The sequence below is a fragment of the Diadema setosum genome, chromosome 19, assembly GCF_964275005.1.
Source record: "Diadema setosum chromosome 19, eeDiaSeto1, whole genome shotgun sequence".
Classification (NCBI taxonomy): Eukaryota; Metazoa; Echinodermata; class Echinoidea; order Diadematoida; family Diadematidae; genus Diadema; species Diadema setosum.
Window position 1 is genome coordinate 15,483,594 of NC_092703.1, and position 26,926 is coordinate 15,510,519.

General features: G+C 37.1%; 1 protein-coding gene across 1 annotated transcript in view; it reads left to right on the forward strand.

The window, feature by feature from the left end:
- Positions 1–26,926, forward strand: part of LOC140242298 (uncharacterized) — a 142,061-nt gene that overhangs the window by 92,253 nt on the left and 22,882 nt on the right. The window contains exon 2 of the mRNA XM_072322041.1: positions 26,091–26,236. Coding sequence (XP_072178142.1) covers positions 26,091–26,236 — 146 coding nt within the window. The remainder of the gene's footprint in view (positions 1–26,090; positions 26,237–26,926) is intronic.

Genomic DNA, 26,926 nt, shown 5'->3' on the forward strand with positions numbered 1-26,926 from the left:
CTTGATGAATGAGCCAGAATCCTCTTTCCGAGAATTCACACATGCATAATTGTCCAAACAAACCGCGCGCAAACCTATCCAGATGGCGTGAGCACATCCATAAATATTGATTCATTTCCGAGCACATTGTATCCTTGTGGCAATTGAAGTTTGATTTATCACGCTTCCATCACGAAGACTTTTGAGTATTCACCTTTTCCTCCACAACTTGCCGTTGCAATGAATATTTCACTTGAAACCCTCGACAGGGGAAATGAGTTATAGTTCGTGAAAAAAAAAAGATATTCCGGCAGCGTTTAATGTTTCCTGTGACATGGTAATTTGAAGTCTCATGTATTGAGATTTCGTCTTCTCATCCTCTCCTACTATCTATCTGTTTTTTCTCTCTTTTTATGTTTCCGTCTCTCTCCTATCTTTAAAGAGCAATCTGCAGACATTTGAAAAGATTTAAATGTCACGTTTCCTGACAGTTCAGCAAGAAATACAATATATTCAGCATAGTTAAAAAAAAAACCAACAGCATTGTACGAATAGGTTCAGAATTCGGCACGTGCTATGTTTAATCCGCGCAATTCTAAACTACTTCCTTGGTTGTTTATAGCGCGTGAAGTCGTATGATGTGGCGTGCACTTTTCATAGTTCTTGTAAAACCTGAAAATACAGGATTTGTGGGGGGGGGGGGGGTTTCCTGACATACTTTCTAAAACGTAAAGAACATTACAGTGACATAATTATGATGAAAAGAGAGTAAAAAAGCAATAGCTTCAGATGGACAACACTTTTAGGTTTATTCTTTGAGGCTTCTCGGCCTTTTTGGCTAAGATCGTGATTGTGAGACATAAAGCTTCGTGCGTCGCGTGATTATGCTGTTGCCTCTGTTGTTGACGTTGTTGTAGGCCATAGGTGTAAAATGTGCGTCCCGTGTGGACATACGTAATGTTATTATGTGGCGGGGGTAGAGTTAATGTATTGTTGATGCCTTATTTCCTTCTGGCTAGCACCCTCGCTCTGATTGGCAGCCCGGCGTGCTGTCATCGACGAAGATTCGATTATGAGATGAATTGCAAACATTGTGCCGCATGTTCAAAGGGCGAACGTCGGAGAAAGCTGAGCAAAACTCCGCGCGAAAGTGTCGGTAATGTCGCATTGAACAGTCGCAGGCTCCTGGGGGCAATGCCGTTATACACTGATTGGTGAAAGTACTTATAGCCCCCCCCCCCCCCTACAGTTTGACACCGCCATCTTGAAAGGAAAATTTGTCTGAAAGGAAACGGTGTTGTAGCTGGTCAAATTAACGTAAATCGAAACAAACTGTTTCGAATCTCATTTAAGTATTGCGAAATTAACGGATGTTTTGGGTAGTCTAACAATGACATTTCATGACATTTTGAATTGTAGCAGTCACTGAGCCTATTAATGTGCATCATATCACAACGTATACCTACTGATCATGAGTGCATGTGTTTGCAAACATATTCATGTATAACATACACATTCATATGCTATCCATCATCATACTATTAGTAGTCGATATGTTTGAGTGAATCACATGCCTTATGTCATTATTATATGCTGATTTTGAAAGAATAAGCAGATGTTATTCATCTTCAAAAATGTGATTGTGATATCCGACTGACGTCATTTCAAGATGTGATATCTTTTGAACAGACACGAAAGAAACGTGAATATCATGAAAATACTAAATTGGTAACATTTATGCATAAAGCTTACAAAAATGTATGTGGGTGGCTCACCGAAGCTCCAATACGACAACGAGGAAAACTTTCTGCTTTGAACTGAGTACAACTACATTATCGTAGCAATCCATGCTGTGAGCTGAACGGACGCGGTGCGGTAATTCTGAATGTATAACATCTACCTTACTCGGCATGACATGCACAACATTGTATGTCTCGAAAAAAAAAAGTCTTCCCCCACAGATGCACGCGCACATGTCATGACAATCATGTTCATTGTAAACTCACATCGCCTCCACAGTTACTGCTAATGACAGAATGCAATTATTCAATTTGCACGAAAATTGTCTAGATTGAATTACACTTCGAGGAATGATTTGTGTTGGTACTTGATGTGAAGTTCCCCCTTCCCCCCCCCCAGAAAAAAAAAATATATATATATATATATATCTAAGTTGAGAGAGAAGACGGGGCGAGATTCAAGACGGATGTTCCTGCTAAGATATATCATATCCTACTACGGCCCAGACATTTTGATGATTTATTCCGTAATTAGTTTTGCCTCCTATGTCCATTATTCCATTATGCTGAGAGAGTCATACACAAGCGAGACAAATAACAGTCTGATTAAGGGTGGCACGCAAGAAAAAATGACTTAGTTCACTGCTTTCTTACCCTTCTGTTGTTTTGAGATCCCCATTTTGTGTTCAATTTCCAACTACACCCATACTTTGCTTTCGTAGTTCCCCTGAGCCGTACCGAATGTCTTGATGATATCAGAACTTATGTTATCATCATAATTGTAAACCATGAATCTCAAGCTGAATGTTAGACTGATGATTTACGCCACAATTAGTGTGTCCAAGCAATAAGAATATGTATAGAAATAAAAATGTCATTCCTTGATATCTATATTCGACGCTGCAAACAATTTTATTCTTGCTCTTCAATGTCAGCTTGTCATATTTTGATATGCGGCAGAAAACTGAAAATTGGGTGTTGACTCGATAACCTGGCTACAGGTGTACAGGTGCATATTAGCTTCAGCTATGACTACTTGCAAAGGTAAATAGTAAAGTGGGTTTTCTCACATGATCGGTGTCATATCATATTTCTCCCCCACATCTGGCTCCAAAGAATTTCATGAGGAAAAGACGAATTTCAAACACGCGTAACAATGGTCAGTGATGGTGCACGAAGAAAGGATTGACAAATTATCCATGTGTACGTATAGACGAATTCGGTTTGGGTACTGTTTTTGTATGGTAATTTCTAACTGAGGGTTTCAAGTATGCCTAACCAAAGATAATTTATGCACTGACATAGCAACACACCTGGCTCATTGCATAACCCATTCAAAAGTACTTTTTTTTCTTCTTTGGAAGTCCCCAGTTATGCCCGCCATAAGTTACACTGCTCTGAAGTCGGATGCATCTATACTGCACGTGTGGATACAGTTCCTCTAAATTCTTTTGTGGCGTACTCTGTGCCATCTCATCACTATCTGGAGTCCCATTCTCGATGGGTGCGCGCAGCGTCTTTCTTTCTTGAGATGTGGGTTTCCTTTATAGTTGGTGAACATAGTTATTGAATATCAATACCTTATGCTGATGGTATCTAATTGCTGATTAGTGTTATAGATGCAATTGTTAGGAAAGTCTCTGTGAGGATGTTTTTACGACGCATTGCTAGTCGTAGGGTCGTTCGGCAAGTCGTTCCCTTCGAAATTTCTCCGGTGACCTCCTTTCTTGCCAGAGAGTATTTTGATTGTTGAATGGAAACAACGAAATGGACTAATATCAATGACGCAAGAGTTAAGACGTGACATGCCCAGTCGTAAACAAGTACGGGTGATGTATGCGTCAAAGAAGTGTTTACCGACAAGTTTCCTATCTTTGATATCGTATCTTGAATACTGTACAGTTTCATGCACATCGACTTCGGAGGAGCTGAACTTGACGAATGATCAAAACGACGTACAGAGGAATTGTCATTCTGCGATCCCTTTTCAAAATGTATATGATACTGCAGCTAGGGTTCCAGGTCCCACCTCACCCTACCCCCCCCCCCCCTCTTCTCCCATGGGACAGAGCAATGCCAGGCTAACGTACATCTTGCGCATATCTGATAATGGCGCTTCTCATTCTCATTAAATCGGTTGACATTTGCCTTTTTTAACGGAAATAGGTCGAAGAAGGATTTTCAGTTAACTGTCATACCGATCGTAAAATACTTAATCTTGGTATTGTCAAAGAGATAAAAAGCGAGCGCTCCCTGTATGAATATCTATTCTAGTTTCCTTTACTTTGAAGATAAGGGAGAAAAGAGACAAGCTATATAGCTAGAAAAAGGGAGGAGTGAAAGAAAATGAAAAGAAAGTCATCGAGTGACAAACAGAGAGAAAAAGAGGGGGGGCATTCGAGTGACACCTATGGCTGAAAGGAGAGACCGATAGACAGACAGACAGACAGACAGAAACACGGAACATTTGGGTGAGAGTGAGAGAAGAGCCCAAACCGACAGTGACCCTCTACAAACAGCGCTCGTATTTATTTTACCGTAGCGACTGAGAGGCAACATTATCGCGCATGGATGCAGCAAAATGGATCAATAGGAGCTTCTTCGACAATCTGTAATCTCTTTTACCGTCACGTCTCTTAGCTCTCATCCTTTGCCAGAATGTCCGTCGTCCGTGGTGTCTTTTTTAGCTGCCAAGGACGCGAAGAGAAGAAAGTATGAAAGCTAACATTTCAAACAAAGAGAGAGAAGGATATGCAGCATTTGTCGAACTGAAAACATATGCGATCTATACCACTTTTACTTTTAGTCATGAAACCTAACTGCTTCAGGCTCACAGAGGAAAAGTTCAGTCGTTTAGTCCAGTCGATTAAGTAGTGGTGCATTCTTTCAAATTGAGCTGATAACATTTAACAAAAATACTGACCATTTACGGTTCGAAAATTATTCTTCAAAAGACGTCTTAAGCCAGCATAAATCTATTAAACTAAATAATCATTCAAATAAGTTTAAAGTTATATAATTCTCATTAAATAGAGACCTGTGTAATTGTAGATAGGTTGGACAAACCCCCCAAAATGATTTCCACCTTTTGTATAATGCAAACGTGTGGTGTCTATCTGATTTATATTTCACAAAAATGTTGTGTTTGGTAATAGTGACCATACAACTTTTTGGCTGGTAAAAAACAAGGTAAAAACTCCTGTGAGAGAATTATGTCCGGATGGCAAAACGAGAGACCAACAACTTGTACTCGAAAATGCACATGCGGACACTCGAATATTTTAAAGAGTCTGCAGTCCTCAAATTTCCATCTGAAATCAAACTAACACTGCAATCTCACGACAACGGGTACAAACATTTCTCGGAATATTGGACTCTTTCCATTTTATATCAGGGTGTGCAAAACAACCACTTTTACCTGTATTCGAACACAGACACGCACGAACTCGCGCCCGCCCGCACACACACTTTATAGGTGTGTATTTCCAAATGTATGGCAGCTGACAATGGATTCAATGTCCAACTTCTTGAACCCATTTTCTTGCTATTGTTATTTTATAAACTCTACTTTATAAGAGGCAAGCGATCAGATCTTCCCGTGTTCAGCTTGACATGTTTTTGGAGAAAGCAGCTACTCATCAAAATTTTCAAATGTTAATGTGAGGAGTGTCTAAATTATGATACAGTCACTTATCATACAGTCATAGGAAAACAAACAATTTATAGACAATTTAATTTAGTATGTGGGAAAGGGATCGTTAGCATGTTAACACCATAGCCGTTCAAATATTCAGCAACGGCTGTTCGGAATCAGCCCTTTACCATCGGTAGGTAGGCAACCAGTAAACAAAATGTGTTTCTCCATAAATATTGATAGAGATCTGTGGATGTTGTGGCCGTGAGAAAAGAAGGTGAGAGCGCTGAGGCGACTGAAAGCTTGCCGCCATTACTCATCCAGACCTGACATACGTTGACCGACTTTCAACGATGACGTTATAAGAAAATCCTTCTGTGAACAAGTACGATAGTGTCCACGAGTAAAGGGGCATTCCAGACGATTTTCATAATTTCACATCATGTAGTACATAAATCGACAGCTCCATGTACAGACTTGTGGAATTTATTGTGGTCCTTGAGCAGAGAAACCAATACTCTGAAAAATAAATTACAGTGAACAGTGTTGATGACATCAGAACCTCACATACTTCAGAAATGTAGCAATGAAGGTTCATTACAATACCGCTTATTTAATAAGTTCACCTGTGTAGAATCTATGCATGCCTTCTTCTTTTGTTCTGCTTTCTTGAGCCCCAATACATGCATTCTTATGGTGAGGCTGCCACGTCATCTCCCTTGTTCATTGTAATTTGTTATGAATTTTGAAAACATTCTTATTCCTCATCCCAATCATTATAAATTCTGAAACTCTATTATCATAACTAATTTATTTTGTTCAAAATCAAATGTAAAAATCTGAAATCACTCGGAGGTCTCCTTTAAGTTTCTGTTTTTCTTTAACATTATACTTTCACTGAAAAGTATCCATTTTCGGTTAGTTGCTCACAACATCAGCAACGACAACTTTAAGTTGTTCAGCTAATTACTCCCCCCTTTGAAAAAGATTATGTTTCTACTGAAGTCTTTGGAAGAGTCCATTCTGATAAATTGTACAGTTGTAGTGCCGGATAATAGATAAGTTATTCGTTTTGATATGTTTCTCTCTCTCTCTCTCTCTCTCTCTCTCTCTCTCTCTCTGTGTTCCCAGACTCCGAGCACCATTGCCATTTCACGAATGTGTCCTCGGTATTATTTTGTCTGTCTGTATGCAAGGATGTGAGGATGTGCACGTGTGCATGTGGGTGTGCGACAAGATAGTGGGAAGGGGGATTCGAGTGCGTCAATTCGTAAAATGTTGCAATGATTTCACCCTGCGCGACTGTTTAGCCTTAAGGAGAAGCACACTGCTAGCTGGAAGGAAGCCAGTTCTGTATAGTCTAGACTATGTCCACACCTATATTAAGACTGACCTCCATATTGCCAGTTTCCGCACCAGCTGCCAACGTATAGATTATGCCTTTGGCTGGAGTGGTACACTGCCGTCGGGCCGGGCGAACGGCGCGTTCGAAAAGCCAAAGTGAAAGTGGATTCAGGTCTAAATCCAGCTGAGGGCCTAATAGGTTTACGACGATAGATTACGGCTGCGAGGCACCTCTGATGAGCGATAAAGCTTGTCAATATGAAAGAAAGAAAGAATACTTACAAAGAGCAAGGCCAAGTGAAGCTGTAGCGGGTGACACCCTCCCCTCCCCCACCAGCATACGCTTGAAGTCTTGAGGCACTCCCTTCACCTACATAGATATTAGGGGCATCTACACTGCGGCAGAATAAAATCATAGTTTTGTTGCACATTGCACTTTTTTCGTCGGAAGTTGCTAGGCAACTACTGGTATGTGAGCGGAAACCCGAAATCGTAAAACGCTTCTCAGAAGTATATGTATATATATATATATATATATATATATATATATATATATATATTTATGTCAATGTACAATCTGTATCAAACTGTAGGAATCTGGGAGTTTATTTTGACCCTGAAATGTCAATGGCCACACACATTACAAACACATGTCGATCTGTATATTTGCAACTACGCAATATTCACAGTATCAGAAAATCCTTATCAAACAAAGTTGCAGCCTCTGTTATTCATTCGTATGTTTTGTCTCGTATTGATTATGGAAATGCATTATTGTTCAAGGCTTCATCTTACCAACTGGCCAGACTACAGCGTGCTCAGAACTCTGCTGCTCGGGTCCTCAGTGGAACATCTCGCTTCTCCAGCATTACCCCAGTTCTAAAAAATCTTCACTGGCTACCAGTATCCAAGAGGATAGAGTTTAAAATTCTTCTTCATACATGGAAAGCAGTATATTCTTCAGCTCCAAAATATTTGCAAAACCTTGTTTCAGAATACGTCCCTGGCAGAAATCTCCGTTCATGTAATAGTAAACAATTAACAGTTAAAAGAACGATCTCGACTCTCGGAGAAAAAGCCTTTGTTTCTGCAGCCCCATCTCTCTGGAACGCTCTTCCACTGAGGATCCGATCAGCAGAGACCATTGAAACATTTTAAAAGCTTCTGAAATCACATATGTTTGCATCTTGTTTTGATTGAATTTTCAACGAATTGTTCATTGGGGTATATCTCTATCTATCTCCTTCTTCTTTCTCAACCTTCTTATGTACACGCTACGACGTATGCTATTCTTTTTATAATTACATCCCTTTGCGCCTCAGAATAGGATACTAGATCGAAGGCGCATTACAAATGCTGTACTTATTGTTATTATTATATATATATATATATATATATATATATATATATATATATATATATATTTCTTAATTTCTCAATTTTGTACTTTTTTGAAATTTGTTGTCAGTGTGATTAATGCATACTCCCCAGCTCACCAGATTTATTACGACTTTTGATCACTTCACATCTGCGTGCTATTACATACAAAGTTGCGTGTGCGCAGAAAACCCAGACAAACAAGCAAGCAAGCAAACAAAGACACACCAAATATTCATTTTTTTTTTTATCTCGCTCATGTGCATTTCTTGTCAAAACACCAGAAATGTTTTTTTTTTTTGTTTTTGTTTTTTTTTTGTTTTTTTTGCAGTGCAAATAGTGAATCGAAAACCTTTGGTTTATTCAATTATTATTATTATTTTTATTCAAATTCCTCCTTTTTTAAGTAAATATCTTAATTGACAAATATATTTTCTCATCAAAAGCAGCGTTGATATTTCGGGGTTTTTTTTAATCAATTTTTGTGATTACGTTAGCCTTACGTTAGCCTTACTCTTCCTTTGCAAGTCGCGAAAGGTCAAAGTGCAAAATATCCAGTATATGTATTAGACAGACATCACGTTATAAAACAAACAAACAAACAAACAAAGGTGCGTCTGTAACGAAGAAGAGTGTGGTCTAAATCGCCTCTTGTTATACAGTGTAGGCCTACGTCCGTTATAACGAACAGGGCTATATCGAACTTCTCATTACAAAGAAGTAAAAATCCAGGTCCCGTAATTATCATACTCGTATACGTTATTGTACAGCTATAACGAAATTTTGATGTAAGGAAAGAATACTGCCCGTACCGAGGACTTCGTTGTAACTGGAGTCTACTGTATAATATGAGAAGAGAGCTGAGGTGAAATGCTGTATGATCAGATCTATCAGGAATGTCCTATACGAAACTGAATGGTTTCTGTTTGCTATGGGCGCATGAAAGCTGGAATCTTTTTGATACGTTCATCTCGTGGTGATGGAAAACAGTGACAGAATCCTCATAAAAGTCCTGCGGGCAAGACAGACAATATAGCGGGCTATCCTTCTTATACGACCGAAATTGCGCTGCGTATCTGTTTCTCTGGGAGTGATTACTTAGCATGATTTCTGCCCAAGTGAACAGGCTAACATACTATTAGTTAGTATGCATCTTGTTTGTTTGTCTGTCTGTCTGTCCATGTCTCTCTCCATCTATATCTCTTATGATTACATTATATATATATATATATATATATATATATATATATACATACAACAATACATCTGCATTTTGTTTCTCTCTCTCTTTTCTCTGTGATTATGTATATGCGTGTCTAGACACGTTATTTCCCTACAAAGCACAGAGTGTGGCTCACTCTGAGTACAAGAAGTATATTTCAGTTTTGCTGATCGTAGTCATAGTGATGATATCTCACTAATCACTTTATCAACCTATGTACGTTACACCATGGACAATTATTACCCTGCCGCGATCTATAGGCTTGAACTACGGCAGTCTAGGATGGGGGAACTCAAGTATGCCTACTGGGAAAATATCCAATGCTGTTTTGAAATTCAGACGTTTTTCGCAGCCCCCATAAAGACATTCCCGCCTTTTCTCCTTCCAATATTTCTTCGCAAGAGTTCATTGTGGTTTCGTGCCTGTTTACAATGCAATTCGATCCGTTCCGTATCCTAGCAACGTAGAGATGAGAGTCTTTGCACCTGCAAGAGCTTTAAAAACATGGCACAGTCGCTTTGTGAGATGTAACCACCAGGCCACTTTGCCTTGTATCTCATTTTAGGTTGCGCAGTGCCAAATACATACATGTATTAGTAATTTCGAAAAACATACACTCACCCACATATTGATAATACATAGTACCGAAACCTCCCAGCCATTTTAGTTTATATAAGTTTCTTGTTTAGAACGCGGACACAATGCAAACATTTCTGAATCAACATTTTACCTCAAGAACATTAGAAGAACCAAGGCTGCGCTCAAGATAAAAATGTTGTAATGGAAATCCTCGACATAAATTCGGAGAAACAGGAGCTTCAGCACCGTAATACATTTTGGTCCTCGGGGCATGATGGGATGGTACAATAGGTAGATTAATTTCATTGACTGCGTATATTACCGTATTACACAGTTTTACTGGATTGACATAACAGTTTCACATCTTCTCTAGATATCGAACGTCACAGATTTGTTTGACTTTTCTTGTGTTTGTGTGTGTGTGTTTTTTTTTTCTTTGTTTTTTTTTTTATTATCTGGGTCTCAATTTGCAGAAAAATTATACAACATGATGCTGAATACACAAGCTGTTTTTACGGTGGAATACAATACAAGGTGATTTGTCTTTTTCTTTTAAAATACTCTCTTCAATCATGCTTTCATCATTACAGCTGACAGATGCTTTTATTCAACACAGATGAATTTTGGATAGATTTGTTACTTGCACACTGATTACCCAGTAATCCACGTCTACAAGCTCTACTTTTTAGTAGATCACTCTTTTCCATCGCTTTATATTAATGTCATTTATGTAAAGCATGCATTATTTGTTTTATACTATTATGCATTCATTTGTTTGTACTATGCTTTATAGCTTGTACTTCTGACTGTTTACTTGTACATTTTATATAGTAATGTATCCACTTTTTTTAAAGATGGAAATAAAGTAATGATACAAATTGATGAAATAAATGATATTTTCTTATTATTATTAATCATGCACCCTTTTTCATCATGGTCACGAAAGAGAGATTATCTACACAAGACAAACTTGGCACACTGATTCAAGAGCCTTGGTGAAGTGAAAGTAATTTGTTTTGATGATTCACCGACAACTTTTTTTTTTTCAGAAAGTCACGTAACCAGGGCAGCTAAGCGTGTCGCGAATACACCAAGCATGATGATTATCCGCTGTTGGTTCAAGTCAGTTTGTCTGGGCTTTCGAGGTTAAAGCGCCACAGCCGGCGACTCAAATCAGTTGGCTGTTTATGCCCGCAGATTTATTTATAAATTGAGTGAAGAAATATAAGACGCCATCGACACGGAGTTCGATGATAGTGGTAGCAGTATGAGCTGGAGTAGGCGTACTGTTACGAAAGGGTATATTATAAATGGAATGAAAGAGGAATATTAATTAAGGATGGATGTTGATAAGTCATTATCCAAGTAATCATGACGATGATAAAAGTAGTGGTGATTATGACAGTAATGACACTAATGGCAATCGCAACAATATCGAACAACTTATAAAGAATTCTACCAAGAACGTTCCTTTCAGTGATTGTCTAATTGATCCTGTTAGTATTTTATAACGCCATCATTGCTACAAAACTTTTTCTACATGTCGTGCTTATAAGATTTTATTTTTCAGTTGTTCTGTCCAGGGACTTGTCCACACGTAACCACATGCAGTGCTTCTACATTAATATTAGACAAACATAAGACTTTAATTGTATGATAGAGGTGAGAGAGGACTGATTTCGCATAATAAAAAGAACAGAACACTAAACTTGCTTGTACATACAAGTAGTCATGATTCTTAGAATTAAATCACATTTAAGATTTAATGTGAAAACAACGTTTGCCAGGACATGGTAATATGTAGATGGTTTTGACTGCTTTAATTTCACGACAGGAGAGGTTCAAGTAGTAGTCGTTCATTTTATTTTTCTTGTTGCCTGGATAATAACATCCCATGCGGAACTGGCGGGCTTTGTGGAAAATCACAATACCCTATACCTCAGGGGTTAGTAAACTAATACTGCTTCATTCGTCGTCTCCAAGCGATTTGCGTGGAAAAAAAAAAAGTACTTTGGAAACAACACTCGGTACTGATTAGATTGCAGTCCTGGAAAAAGATCGATGTTTTCCATTCGTCCTCGCATCGCCCCCTAGTTGCTTTAACATCAGAATGGGGAAGATGGAAAGTGAAACATTGGGCTTTATTTGTACTGTACGTGGTGCCATACATTTGGGGTCTGGGCATTCTTTACGCATAATCACTGCACATGTCCACTGTGCAACCTTTGTGTGACATCAGCTATGGGGGAAAGAAATTTCATGGTTGATTTTGTATTTATTTCCAGGGCTTAGATGCTTTTATATTGTACCAATATAACGCATGTATGATACAGGGCAGATAATTTAGAAATGGTATGTTTCCATTGTTTGTGTATATGCATGCGTGTATGTGTATGTGCATGTATTGTTGGGATGATTGCGTGTATTTCTGAAAAGAAGAATACAATTTCTATTTCCTGTGAGTACAGAGTATCTGGGTTTTACTTTGATGTGCAAAATGTTTCTAAATCATTTTCAAGAGTTAAGAACAATATAGGAAATCTTAAATTGCCTACAGTTTGATCGCTGTGGAAGATATAATCATATTACAAAAGTAGATCTACATTTGATATTGATTTTAAGGAGAGATTTCCCATGAATGTTGGCAATTTTCCTAGAATTGAATATTTTTTTTTTTTGATATTCATCGAAGGGTTTTCCTCAAAGTCCCGTTAAACAATCACGGTGCTTTAAAAAAAGTATGTTATCAGTCATAGAGGAACCATTTAATAGACTGGCTTTTCCATCATTTCTTATTCTCTATCTCAACTGTTTGTTTGTTTGTTTTGCCAAGTATGATAATTTCATAAATGTAACATACATAACAGTAGAAGAACAAAATGAATTACAGCAGGGCCTAGGAGTAGTAATTGTAGTTTATGATTAAAATTGAAATAATGATAACAATGGAAATGCTGATATATGGGCTAATTCACCCAGAGTGGCCTCTACAGTGTTCTTTCATTAATCTCCTAGAGGTCTCTGTCATTATCGTAGTACCATTTTTACTCCCCTTGGCTGAGGGGAACATCGTGGATTGGGACATCTCTTCTAATGACGTAAGCACTTGGCGGAATTCGAACTCGGGACCTCCGCTGAAAGCTATGAGTCTCATACACCATGCTACAGTCTCCCGCTTCGGCGATTAATATGATGAGCTGTATAGATACACACACACACACACACACACACACACCCACAAAACAAATATTAAGTACCATTAAGTATCATTCAGTAAGAATCTTTTCTAAATCTTGCCTTACAGTGTCTACCGCGAACAAAAAGGGTCCGTAACATGCCCAAGGGGAAAATAAATGCACAAAGTGTAATCAACTAGAAATCTAATACTTCATAAATGGCTTTAAGCTGAATGCTTTTTCGCTCTCTCTCTTCCTGTCTCCAACTCCATTTTTTTTCTCCCTCTCGCTCTCTATCTGATTTCATTTATTTCCACTTTCACATTTATTATCATTGCGTTTACACAGTTTGCGTAGAAAATAAACAAACAATATTAACACAAATAATGGCGGTGGAATCATGAGAAGCACAAAATTAGGCTTTTTGGAAATAGTAATAATAATGATCATAATGATAATAATAATAATAAAAATAATGATAATAGTAATGATAATAATGATATATCATTTATAAAGCGCTTATAACAAGCTAAGCGCTAAACGTCTCGGGGAAAAATTAGAAAGGAGAAATTCAGTCATGGAGAAGATAGTAAGATGAAACACAGTACAAAATACATATTACACACATTGTAAATTATAACTAATGGAAAGAACATAACATATATATATATATATATATATATATATATATATATATAATAAATCAATACCAAATGATATCTAGACAGATAATATGATGTATGCAATTATTTGTAATCGCATGTAAGTAGGTTGAATCAAACATAAATATAAAGAAATTATGTACAATAGAATGCATTCAAATTCAAACAGCATTCAAATCAAAGAACAAAGAAGAGAAAAGAAGGAAACTTTATTATTTAGTTATTCATCAAGTTTTAACTTAATTACACAAAAAGGTGTTGTTTATGTAATCTTAATTAATTCGAAATAAACAAATAAATAAATCTAAATTAATTTATCTTTAGAAATTCAAATTATTCCATAAAAGTGTATCCTTGTAAAATATCGACCACTGCGTATTTATACAAGATGTGAGATTTAGTGGGAAACGGATATTCTGGGCATACTGATGTTATAATCTCTCTGTAGTAGATTAATGCATATATTACGGAACACGGAACAGACAAACAGACAGAGAGAGAGGGGGGGGGGAGAGAAACATACCTTCTTTCACATTTACACGGTTCTTTCTCCCTATCATGTTGTACCAGCCCTATTGTCCCTAGTATACCTTCCCTCATCACACGTCACAGCCGACGGTTAAGTGAGTTTACGCGTTGGCATGTTAATGGCCAGATGCTCTCAAGTCCCTCTGACTGAGATATTATCGACTCGGTATGTGGTGGAGTTCGCGGCGGCACTCTGAGAGTCACTGGAGAAATTAGTGTAGGATGCAAGTCGGTTGCCGATGGGTTGTAATACAAACCAGACAGTGTTTCTACCCCTCATAAAAGTTTCATTTTCAACGCTTTCGGGCACACCTATATAACTTGGGTGCTGAAGCCCCGTGTCCGTTCAATACACATTCACATGCACAGATTTTGGCTTCGCTATTTAAAGACTTGATACAATATCCTCTACTGAGAGTGTAACAAGAGCTCTCTCCGTGAAATGACGGGTCAAATAGATGAAAACAAACAAATAAACAAACAAACAAGCAAAAAATCATTCTTTTGCGATTGTTTGTGTGTATGTGTGTGTGTCTGTATTTTATTGTGTAACTGGATGATATGACTTTTGTCCTCTTCTACAATGAAATGACACGATTCTAACATTAGTATCAATTCATTTCCTTGAATTTTCTCCATTTTCTTGCTTGTAGAGCTCACATAATGTAGCGAAGTCGTAGGCGACGACAATAGTGCTGTCATGACGTAATAGGTTATCATTAAGATCCCTTTTATAGTTCATTGCTACATCCTGTAATAGTCTTCAATTCCTACCATCAATCTTTCTTCACATAACCTTTTCCCCTTTGTTCAGCCTGTCGACGCCGTAGATGTGACTGACATTCATACGTACGTAATAATGACCATTGGTTTATGGTTTTACGTCTACCCCCCCCCCCCCCCCTCCTTTCTCACTCTCTGACAAGTACACATTCAGGTAGAGTCAATCAGATGACAGGTGTATAGAATATGTCCCTATCCTAACACCCAATCAAAATCATACGCGAAACCTTGCAATAATGATAGCAGTGTGTTCCCTTCATCTCTGCCTCTTGAGATTATTGTCCCCGCCGAACGAGTTCGAGAAGGGGACTATGAAACGGGTTCCGCACGTGTGTGTGTCCGTGTGTCCGTCCGTCCGTCCATCTGTGCGTCCGTGTGTGATCAAAATGTTCAATTTGCTACTTCTCTGTCATTTATGAGCCGATTTTGATTCTGTTTGATTTATATGATAGCACTACATGGGAGCTTTGAAACTTCTACATAGAATTTCAGTTGTGACCTCTGACCTTGACCTTTGACCTATATTGTACATTTTGCTTCAAAATGCTACTCCTTCGCCATTTCTAACCCGATTTCGATTCCATTTGCTTTATGTGATGGCATTAGGTGAGGGCTTTAAAACTTCTACACAGAATTTTGCCATTTCTAACCCGATTTCAATTCCGTTTGCTTTATGTGATGGCACTAGGTGAGGGCTTCAGAACTTCTACACAGAATTTGACCTTTGACTTCTTTGACCTTTGACCTTGATTTTTTGACCTGTATTGTACATTTGCTACGTAATGCTACTTCCGGCGGGGACATATATTACGCACCGCGTAATTTATACTTTTCCTTGTTTTTGATGATGATAATGATTATGATGATGATGATGGTGTTGATGCTGCATTATTATTATCATTATTATTATCATTATTATCATTATTATTATTATTATTATTATTATTATTATTATTATTATTATTATTATTATTATTATTATTATCGTCATTATTATCATAACTATTATTATTATTATTATTATCATCATCATAATCTTTCTTATCATTATTATCATTCGAACTAGTAGTAACAGTGGCAGCAGCAGAAGTAGCAGTATTTGATCGGTATTTGCAAGGGAAAATACGAGTAAATAATAAAAAAACAAGCATAATACAAGAGTATAAGAAACCAGGCTTTGCCTGCTGTAGTGATGTGTTTCCTCCCTAAAGTGTCGGGCGCGAAAAGGCAATCATGATTTACTATAACCCTTTTGTCTTTCCAGCCAACCTAAGGATGTGCAGGGAATAGCTAAGACATAAAAAAGCCGTAATACAATGTATAATAATATTTGATATGATAATTATGAAAATTTCGTATTGAGCGCATACACCAAGTTATTATCGTACAGAACAAATAGAATTGTCGTTATGGCGACTGGTATGCATCTGCTATTTCGCATTATTATTACAATAAGTCTACAGAACATTTTGCCAATGTGAGACAATCTATATGACAAATAATCACTATCTGTACAAACCGATTTTCACGACGACAAATTCAGAAGAAGCTTTAAGATTCACTCATTTATAACAGATTTGTCCATCGGTGTTTATCTCTTTCACCGGTAAAAACACTAAACAGCTGCAGAAGTAATCGAGAATTCAATCTGTGAAGTCTGGTGTTTAATGGCCCATCGAGACAATCATTACACACAACATCAGTTCAATTCAAGGATGCGCATGTTGAGACTCTAGGCAAGAAGGATAAGGGGTGGTCACTACGCCTGGCGTCATAATGTAATTAAAAATATTATGGATGTGAAAAAAGATAACCGAAATAGCTCATCAGACATATCATTTAATGCCATGTATTCAAATTGCGATACGTGCCTTGAATTGTTCTATCTGGTTTTATACTAGCGAAAAGCTTACAGGGCAGAGGTACTGTTGACACGAACTCAAGCAAAGACAAAGAGAATTTATGGTTGGTCTTTCCTCTATGCAAGCACAGAGATTACCAGGTCCTGTCTCATTTCCGACTTCATTCACTGATTCTCAAACAGTGAGAAGTTGGGAAGGGATGCCTGTTATAACAAAGTCCAGCGTTGTCTTGTGAACGACAGGTTTCTAACATGTTTCTATATAACAAATTACGTCGGGGTACTTGTTTCGATTCATCGACCACAGTCATTAGTGAAGGAGGTTTTCAGTATGGGCATGAGATAGAATTGAGTTAAAAGCTTTTACTTTAATTGAGTTCACTGACCTTACTTTTCAGTCTACTGCACATTATGAAAACACGAGTCTTTTTAGACTTTGTGGCGATCTTGTTCACATTTTCATATAACGAATGATGTTCCCAGTTAAGTATACTGATAAAATGTCGATGCATCCAGAAATACCTCTGATCTACAATCCCATTTAAAATGTCGTGTTTATGTATGAAAGAAGCGAAAAGTCTGCCATAGCTTGTAGAGTTCGTAATGAGGTTGAATTACAGCCATCACACAAACAGTACTAACCTCGAAACCCCATGTACCCTGCTGGCGCTGCGTACGAACCCGACAACATGATATCGGCAATGAACAGCAGAATAATGACAAGCTGGAAATGTCGTATTACGTTATACATATTACTGGAATCCAATAATGCAGAATGAACTGCCCTAGGCCTCGATTTGTTATCTCAAGTTCTACTGGTTTTCTTGTCTTCCGACCGGATCAATCACAGCTACGTGAGGGGCAGTGGAGGTATACTGGTTAGCGATTTCCCGCGTGAAAAATACACTATTAGTACACGGACGTACAAAAAAAAAAAATGAAAAATAATGTTATACAGACTAACGGGAGGGTGCTTCAACATGAACGTTGATCACTTGGTAAACGTAATTTTCTCGATGGTTCTTTCTTCTTCTTCTTACCTATTCTCGGATCATTACCTCACGTCACGTCTCCGTAAGACACAGACCATGTGAAATCACGAGGAGCTGCACGCACATAATTGCGTGTGTTTGCCGGAGAAACTTGAGATGTCTCCACGTTTCTGTATCGCTCGGCCAATATTAGAGTCACTTCTTCACTTCTAAAGTCTGAAACAGGTTAGCCACGTGACTGGGAGAGACAGTCATGTGCACCTAAAGTTCCAAATTCCAATTTCACCAAGACATCTATATCAAACCCTGATGAATGTATGCGAACATCGAATAAACACTAATCTGTATTGGCTTTTTAAAAAAGTGCTGCACAGTAAGGTTGTTCATTGTGCTTTCTGACAGCATGCATGGAATTCATCTGTCATAAAACAGTTGAAATGATTAAATTACATATCTGCCTAATCAGGTGATAAATTTCAACACTAAAATCCCCTATATGGTTGGAAGACATTTTATTTCTTGCCCTCAAAATATCAAGAAGATTATTTCATCACATAATACATGCGATTTTTGTTCTTGTTTTTGTTTATTAGAAAAAACAGATGATCCCTCTCTCATAGAGGCTTCTTTGAGGTTAATTCTGTCATTTGGAAGTGCGTTGATAACACTGAATGTCAAAATCAAGTGTCTTGTTTTAATCTAGTTGAATGATGTCAAGTTCCATACTCGACTACATTATTCATCATGTTCCTAATGTGATGATAGGACAAAAAGCAAGTAGTTGCCCTAGAACTTATAAAATGAAAAACAAGGGAGATTTGATCATGATTTGTGAGCTCACAATATTACATATCGGGTCTATACCCTGCCGCTCGAACATGTACAAAAATCTTGATAACCTCATATCCTCCTGATTTCCTGATATCTCAAACACAAGAAAAAAAAAAGGAAGGTAATTTCGAGTCGTGCTGATATACCATCAGCACTTTTTTATCATCTTACATGGATGACCTACAATATTAGGCATAATAAAAACAATCTGTCGACCCACATTTCAATTCAATTTTGCTTCTTCGTGTTTTTCTGCGAGCCCGGAGGGGGGAAAGCTGCTTGTGCACGTGCACAATTATTATCATTATCAATACACATATTATTTCCCCCCTCCATTGTAGCTCTGACGTAGACTATCATCACGGCGGACGAGATTTGAAGAGGAATAAATGAGCTTGACATGATTCTGCTAAGCGCGGTATGAAATTCATTAGTTTAGCCATTGAAGCTTGAAAACTGCAAGGGCAGCTGGGAACATTCTTTTTTGCTTGTCGTTCTCGCTCCTTCGATCACGACGGATCACGGAGTGTGACGAGGCTGCAAGCTGTCACGTGGATGGACGCTCGTTGTGATTTTCAGAAAAATCTTCAATACGCACCATGATTTTGTTAAGGTCGAAAATATATACGTTCCATAGGTATATCAAATAATGAACGGATACCATGGCATGCTTCTCGCTATGGCAATATCATAGAACATCACGGGTAGGAGCATCGTTCAAAAAGGATCAATAATAATCATTTGCTATGACAAAATGGTTATCAATATGATTGAGTCTTTTTCAGGAAATGATGCGTTAATCAATTCCATGTTCCACGCAGTGTTGGGCATCAAATTTCATTTATTAATATTGTATTATGACGTGATCGCTTATGGATGATGCCGAAGGTGGCAATTTTGTTTTCGGAAGTTGCTAATCTCCGGCATAGTTCGTTTGCTTGTTTGTTTTTTAGAACATAGAGTGTGCCAAAAATAGAGCTCAAACCCTTACTGGTTTGTGAATGTAATGAACCATGCGGTACGTGTTTATTGATCATCTTCATTCACTATGATGAATTCCCAATGGCCTAAAATACAAAACAAACAACGAGCATTCAAACAAAGCAAAGACAAAACAAAATAAAACACAACAAAAGCGAACTATAAAAGTTTCAATCTTTTTAGATATTATACCATGGGCCATCCGAGTTTGAAAGACGAGCATACCCGACATCAGGGTAGCATGAAATTGCAAGCTGGGAGGTAAATTAATCACAGCGGCATATCATGCTCATGATTCATCATGAACTGCACGATTGGATTTATTCTATTTGGTGAAAAAGGAAATACAGTAGTCATGTATTTGAATGCTTTGAGCAATCTACACCACGGGACCGAAGTATTTAAAGTTCCCCAGAAAGCAGACGATGAGAAGTAAGGGTAGTAGCGCTACTGATAGCGAACTTGAACCAGGAACTCCCTGATTGAGAGTCCACGCTCTAGTCCACTATGCCACGACGGCCCCAGGCAAAATAAGACTCGGTTTCCTTTAACGGTTACTCAAAGTGGCGTAGGGAAAACACTCCTAGTGATTAAATTTGACATTGTGGCAATACTCGTATTTGGTTGGAAATTGGAAAGATTTCGTATTTGGTTGGAAAGCTATCGGGCTGTTTGAACAATATACACTTTCACTGGTAGTGGTATAATCCATGCTGGTGAAAAAAGAAGAAGAAATATCTGTACTACTTTAGCTGTGGCAATTTGGTAGAAGTTGAAATAATATGCTGACCCCAGCTTTCATTCTAACGACAAAATTTTATAATTGTATAAAATGCCATTTAACTATATAACTATCTCTATATAAATATTTCTTTGTTGAAGACTGCTTCGGCAACCTTAACCCCCCCCCCCCCACACACTAACACACACACAAACACACACACACATCTTGACAGGTGTTTCAGTTTAAATACAGGATTTGATTTTCACTGAGTATGATTCAAGTTATATCGAATGTATATTCATGCACTCTTAAAACATCCGAGTCAGAACTGACCCGGAACTGGGTCCGTTGGGGTCATACACCGTTCCGGGTCAGAAATGACAAGGAATGTGGTCAGATATGACCCATTCAGAGTCATGAATCGTGTCAGGATGACCCCATTCGGGATCTTCATGACCAAATTCCAAGTCATTTCTGACCCGGAACGGTGTATGACCCCAACGGACCCAGTTCCGGGTCAGTTCTGACTCGGGTCTTTTTAGAGTGTGCATATCGAATGTGATATACAGGAACAGCGCTATAGACAACATGATTTTATTTGTGGGACACGTGATCGTTAATATCCAAATAAACCTTTGTGTACCAAAAGAGTAAATATGTATTTATGTCTGTGAGTGTAAATTTGTCATGTATAATAAGGTGATAGATATCATACATGGGTCTATATTTCTGTCTTTGTATATTCACTTATGGTGAACTTTTAACTCAATTCATCCCATTTCCTTGTTAATATGTATAAATCACAGTCATGTTCAGCAACTTGGTCTGATTTATTGGATGTAGGTTATTTGTATACCTTTGCAGGCCTTACCGAACACAGCAGCTTGAAATTGGTTTTGGACTATGGGAAAGTGAATATCAATTACTTAGGAGAGGTGCCTATTGTAATACAGGAGTAGGCTTGCATGCTGTAGGCCATAGACCTCTCACCGATACAAACCGGTACTTAAAGACATAATTTACCATTTGCAGATGAAACAAAAACACACCATTGGTGGGTTCTAAAATGTGAGTTAGGGATAGAAACAAACAATGTAAAAATTTGAACCAGTATAATCGATGTTAAGTATTGTCAGATAAACAAAATGTGAACAATAGACATAATAAAAATGTTTCCAGACTAAACAGTCTACAGTTATGGTTTAATGAGAAAATAGTGATATCTCCTTATATTTTAGGCTTTATTGCAACAATTTTATATGGTAGGATGCCTTGTGATACAACTGACCTATACACATGCCTAAAATGTGATATTTTGAACATCTTTTAAAGGGATCGTACAGTTTTGGTTGAGACCTAATTTCAGGTTTCTAACATTTTTTTTTTTATAATGAGAAACCTCTATATATGAAATATGAAAAATCATGTAATTCTATGAGGAATTCAACGTTTATTTGATGAAAATTGGTTTTGAAATGGCTGAGATATCCAAAAAAGAGCGATTCTAATAAAGTGTGGGACCCACACTTTATTACGATCGCTTTGTTTTGCGTTGTTTTTGGATGTTTCAGTCATTTCAAAACCGATTTTCATCATATAAACTTTGAATTCCTCTTAAAATGGTATACTCTGTACTATATCATAGGTGTTTTCTTGGTATCTTGCAAAAAGTTAAAAGCCCAATTCTCATCTCCACGAATACTGTACCATCCCTTTAAATCACTGCTCCCATCCCTTTAAATCACTGCTCCCAAAGGTAAATAGGACCTTTAAAGCAATATACCCATAGGTTCCTCACTGCGTCACGAGAAGAGTTGAATGGAGCATAACACCCGTTTTGCCCCGCTGACTCCCCAATGGTAGACGAAAAATGTTTCATTCTTTCTGAATTTTTTAGCGGCGAGTAAAATGAGATTTGAGGTGGGGGAATATATCGCTGGTGAAACACAAAACTCGGTGAAACCGACACCGGGCGATACAATGCTCCGATCAATTTTGTAATTTCCGCCCGGAAAACCTTCCGTATTGGCCGGGATTATCGGTGATTCTGTAATCTGATATTTCTCGCGAGATATAGGCTTATTTTGTTCGCGGAGAGGCAAAATTGGGGTCGATATATATATTTTTTTCTATTCCTCTTGTCAAACCAGTCTGATTATGATGTAGAAAATATATATCGCAGTATATTCTAGTCCACGGAACCTCATATTGAATTGATGACACATGACTTTCACATGAATTGGGTCTTAAATCATATGGCCATAATTATGCATTGTAACATAATTGATTTGGAAAATTAATTTGAATTCATCATATATGTCCATGAAACTTATCAGTCTCTCCTTGTCGCGTTTATTTGGTCCTCATCCACTTATCCAACCGCACGCAAGCTATTTAATGGCTATAGCATGTTTGCAATTGTGTGGATCGGTGTGCAGTGAAGAGGGTGTGAATTCTAGTTCTTGGTTTACGTTTGCGTGTGTGTGCTGTTTTCGTCATGCGTATTATGTTCCTGATTATATAATCATTATATATATATATGTATATATATATATATATATATATATATACGAGGGAGGGGAGGGTTTTTTTTTATTCAAAATTTCTTAATTCAAAATTTGTGACGTACATCTACATCTACAGATCAAACAACACTATAGAACTCCCATGTACACAGAATGAACATTGCATAATAATACGTGAAGCATAGTATATTCTTAGATTGGTATAGTTTGATAATCAATTCATATTTGGAATAAGTTTTTGGAACCCTTACTAAAAAAAAAAAAGACAGTCTCTTGTTGACACTGGTTGAGGTAGATCCCACAAAAGATGTCATCACACACACACACACACACACACACACACACAATCCACGGAGCTGAGCATGCAAGTACACCTGGACAAAAGTGATCGCACAAACACCACAACACAACAGAAAAAAAATTAAAGAAAGAGGAGATCATCTACAAGACCGTCAAAAAGGCGGCATGGAATTAAAAAAAAAAAGTAATGTATTGCAGCTGCAAGAGAAAAAGAAAATCATCTAAAGCTGTGATTTGGAGAAAAGACCAAAATAAAATGGACCTCAGGTGCGAGTTTCTTCGCTTTGTCTCCCTCTACAAATTATGCAATTCAATTTGTTAAGATCGCAACAGCTGATCTGTAAATTAACAAACATGTCGGAAAAAGGAACTAGTGGGACTCGAACCTGTCATCTACTGCTTTCCGGGCAGCAGAAACTCGCACCTGAACCTTCACCCCTCTGAATAATATCTTTCTTTCACAAAATGGACCTGTCAAACTAAAGCATTATCAGTGTAGTAGACATTTATATTGAGAAGGAAGGAGCTGTAGGCATATTATAGTTAAAGGGGCCCTGAAATTAAAATGCATGTTGATTAGCGTTGATTTATGATACCCTCAACATTACTTTTGCGGTAAAACAAATATCTAGAAACATTCCATATATTTGTAACAATTTTTTCTTCTATTTTTCTTCGGATTACTTGGGAACGCCCACAAAAAAAAAAAATCCTTCCAAACCAATCAATATTAATATTCTTGAGATGACCTCATCTGTCAATCATTGCTTAAGTACTGAAATGTTTAACGAAAGACATTGGAATACACCTTCCTCTTGACTCAGCATAACTTGCATGTTTCTGTCATATTAATGTGACTAACAAAAGACATGGCGAAGGAACAAGCAAGTTATGCTGAGTCGAGTGGAAGGTGCATTCCAATGTCTTTTGTTAAACATTTCAGTACTTTAGCAATGATTGACAGATGAGGTCATCTCAAGAATATTAATATTGATTGGTTTGGAAGGATTTTTTGTGGGCGTTCCCAAGTAATCTGAAGAAAAATAGAAGAAAAAAATCATAAAAAATATATGGAATGTTTCTAGATATTCGTTTCCCCGCAAAAGTAATGTTGAGGGTATCATAAATCAATTCAAATCAATGTGCATTTGGATTTCAGGGCCCCTTTAAACATTTCCTCATCTATAATATTACTATATACTTAAATACAGCATAGTATATGATATTCTATTTCTATATGGAGATGTATACACTGTCCTTCATTATACTATACACTTACTATTATTATACTATGCACTTTACCACATACACTATTGTAATTGTCTTAACAGTGATTATTTCTTTAACAGGAGTGTTGCAGCAAAGAATTTTTCTTACTTGTGTTCATGCAGTCCTAATGAAGGTTGTGTGTGTAGGTTGGTGTGTGCATGTGTTTGTGTGTCATTATTGTTCTTTCACTTGCAGCTTGCCTGTTCACTCTGAACGAAGTGCTATTGTTACAATTAGTGCGACTGCCTAGAATGGCTATATAGCAGAATGAACGCAAGAGCGACGCTAAAATGTCATTAATTCAGAAGGATTATCCGTGGGCAAATGTCCTTAATTAGCCTGATATTGCGACCTCGTTGTAAAAGCTGGCCTTGATTCCAACTCCACACCCAAATCATTTTCCACGTGATTATTCGTCAGCTACTTTCCCTGGCCTCTACAGTCAACACGCTGCCATGATTATCGTGAAAACAATGATATAGTTGGATTAGTGGGTTACTTTATTGACCGTCGGGACCGGATTCAACTTTCATTAGATTTATTGTCATTTTTTTATTTGTATATTGGCGTTATTAGATACTAGAAATAGAGAATAATACAGATGGTCAACACAACTCTTATGATAGGAGATGCATCTATAAATATCGTCTATGCAATCTCACGTTAAATTAGCATGCTGGCTAGGTCGTTGAAACGTTGAGGTATTAAATTGACAACTCGCTTGAGTATGTATATTTATATTTGGCATGTGTGTGCGTGTGTGTGTGTGTGTGTGTGTCCGCGCGTTCTGTGTAGATTTCATGGATTTTCGTGTAATCTTTGTATGCAAGGACCGGACATAGCACAGGGTAATTAAAGCATCTAATCAATGGGTCATGATGGTGGAACCTGGAAAGCGAGCATGAGTTTATTTCAAAACTGTTTCGAGGAGTCACGCAACCTTAGGCCTACTTATCAGACGTTTCATGATATGGGGGAAAAGTTGATTGCAGAAACTTCGCTATGATCAGTGAAACTAACGACTGAGTTATTTTCATTTATGAATGAATCAGAAAATAAAGGATGTAAGTTTGAACCGATTTTCAAGCGTATACTATATACACTTGTGATTTGTTCCTTATTTTAATAGATACTTAATCGTTGATCGGGCAATACAGCGATTGATCACTCATTCCGGAAAATTGTGATTGACAAAAGTAGGTCATTATCATCATTATGATGATAATGATGATAATAATAATAATAATATCAATAATGATGATAATAATAATAATAATAATAATAATAATAATAATAATAATAATGATAATAATAATAATAATAGTAATAATGATGATAATGATAAACATAATTATTATTATTATTATTATTATTATTATTATTATTATTATTATTATTATTATTATTATTATTATTATTATTATTATTATTATCATTATCATTACCATTATTATCATTAAAATTAATATTACTATTAATAAAATTTGTATTAAAATTATCATTATTACTAATATTTTTATTAATAGTAGTATCTAGTCAATTCATTAATCAAATAATTTTCCTTTTCATTACTTATTTATACAGTTGAGGGACACATGTTTCCCGGAGACGAACAGTCCGTTTTCGAAGACATCACAAGACACTACAATAAGCAGATGAGACCAGTGCGGAAACACACAGATCAAGTCGTCGTAAACTTCACCATCAAGCTCAAACAGATCGTTGATATAGTGAGTATACCGATATGATAAGCATATGAATACAGACCGTCGATATAGTGAGAATACCGATATAAAAAGTATATGAATACAGATCGTCGATATAGTGAGTATATACCGAAACGATAAACATATGAATACAGATCGTCGATATAGTGAGTATATACCGAAACGATAAACATATGAATACAGATCGTCGATATAGTGAGTACATACCTAAATGATAAACATATGAATACAGATCGTCGATATAGTGAGTACATATCGAAATGATAAACATATGAATACAGATGGTCGATATAGAGAGTATACCGATATAATGAGCATAATGATAAATTATGAATCTTGATCGTCGATATAGTGAGTATGAGTAGGCCTATATACCGGTATAATAAGTATAGTATAATGAATATGATGCTATACGAGGTCGTGTGCCCTAATTCATGTCATCAGAACACTAGTGATGTGGTCGATGATATTGACAATTGCATGGTAAGGGTTCTCTTTGATGAAATTGCATACTTTGTGTTCCTTTTTTTTTTTTTTTTTAGTAGTGCGATCTTCTATAGAGATTTCTTTATTTTCTTGCATGTTAGTGTCATAATATCATTTCCCCTTTGATTTTATTTTGCATTCTTAAATGTCGTGTCAATCAAGTTCGATTATTCAATCTATATGCATTCCCATTAGAAAACATATTTT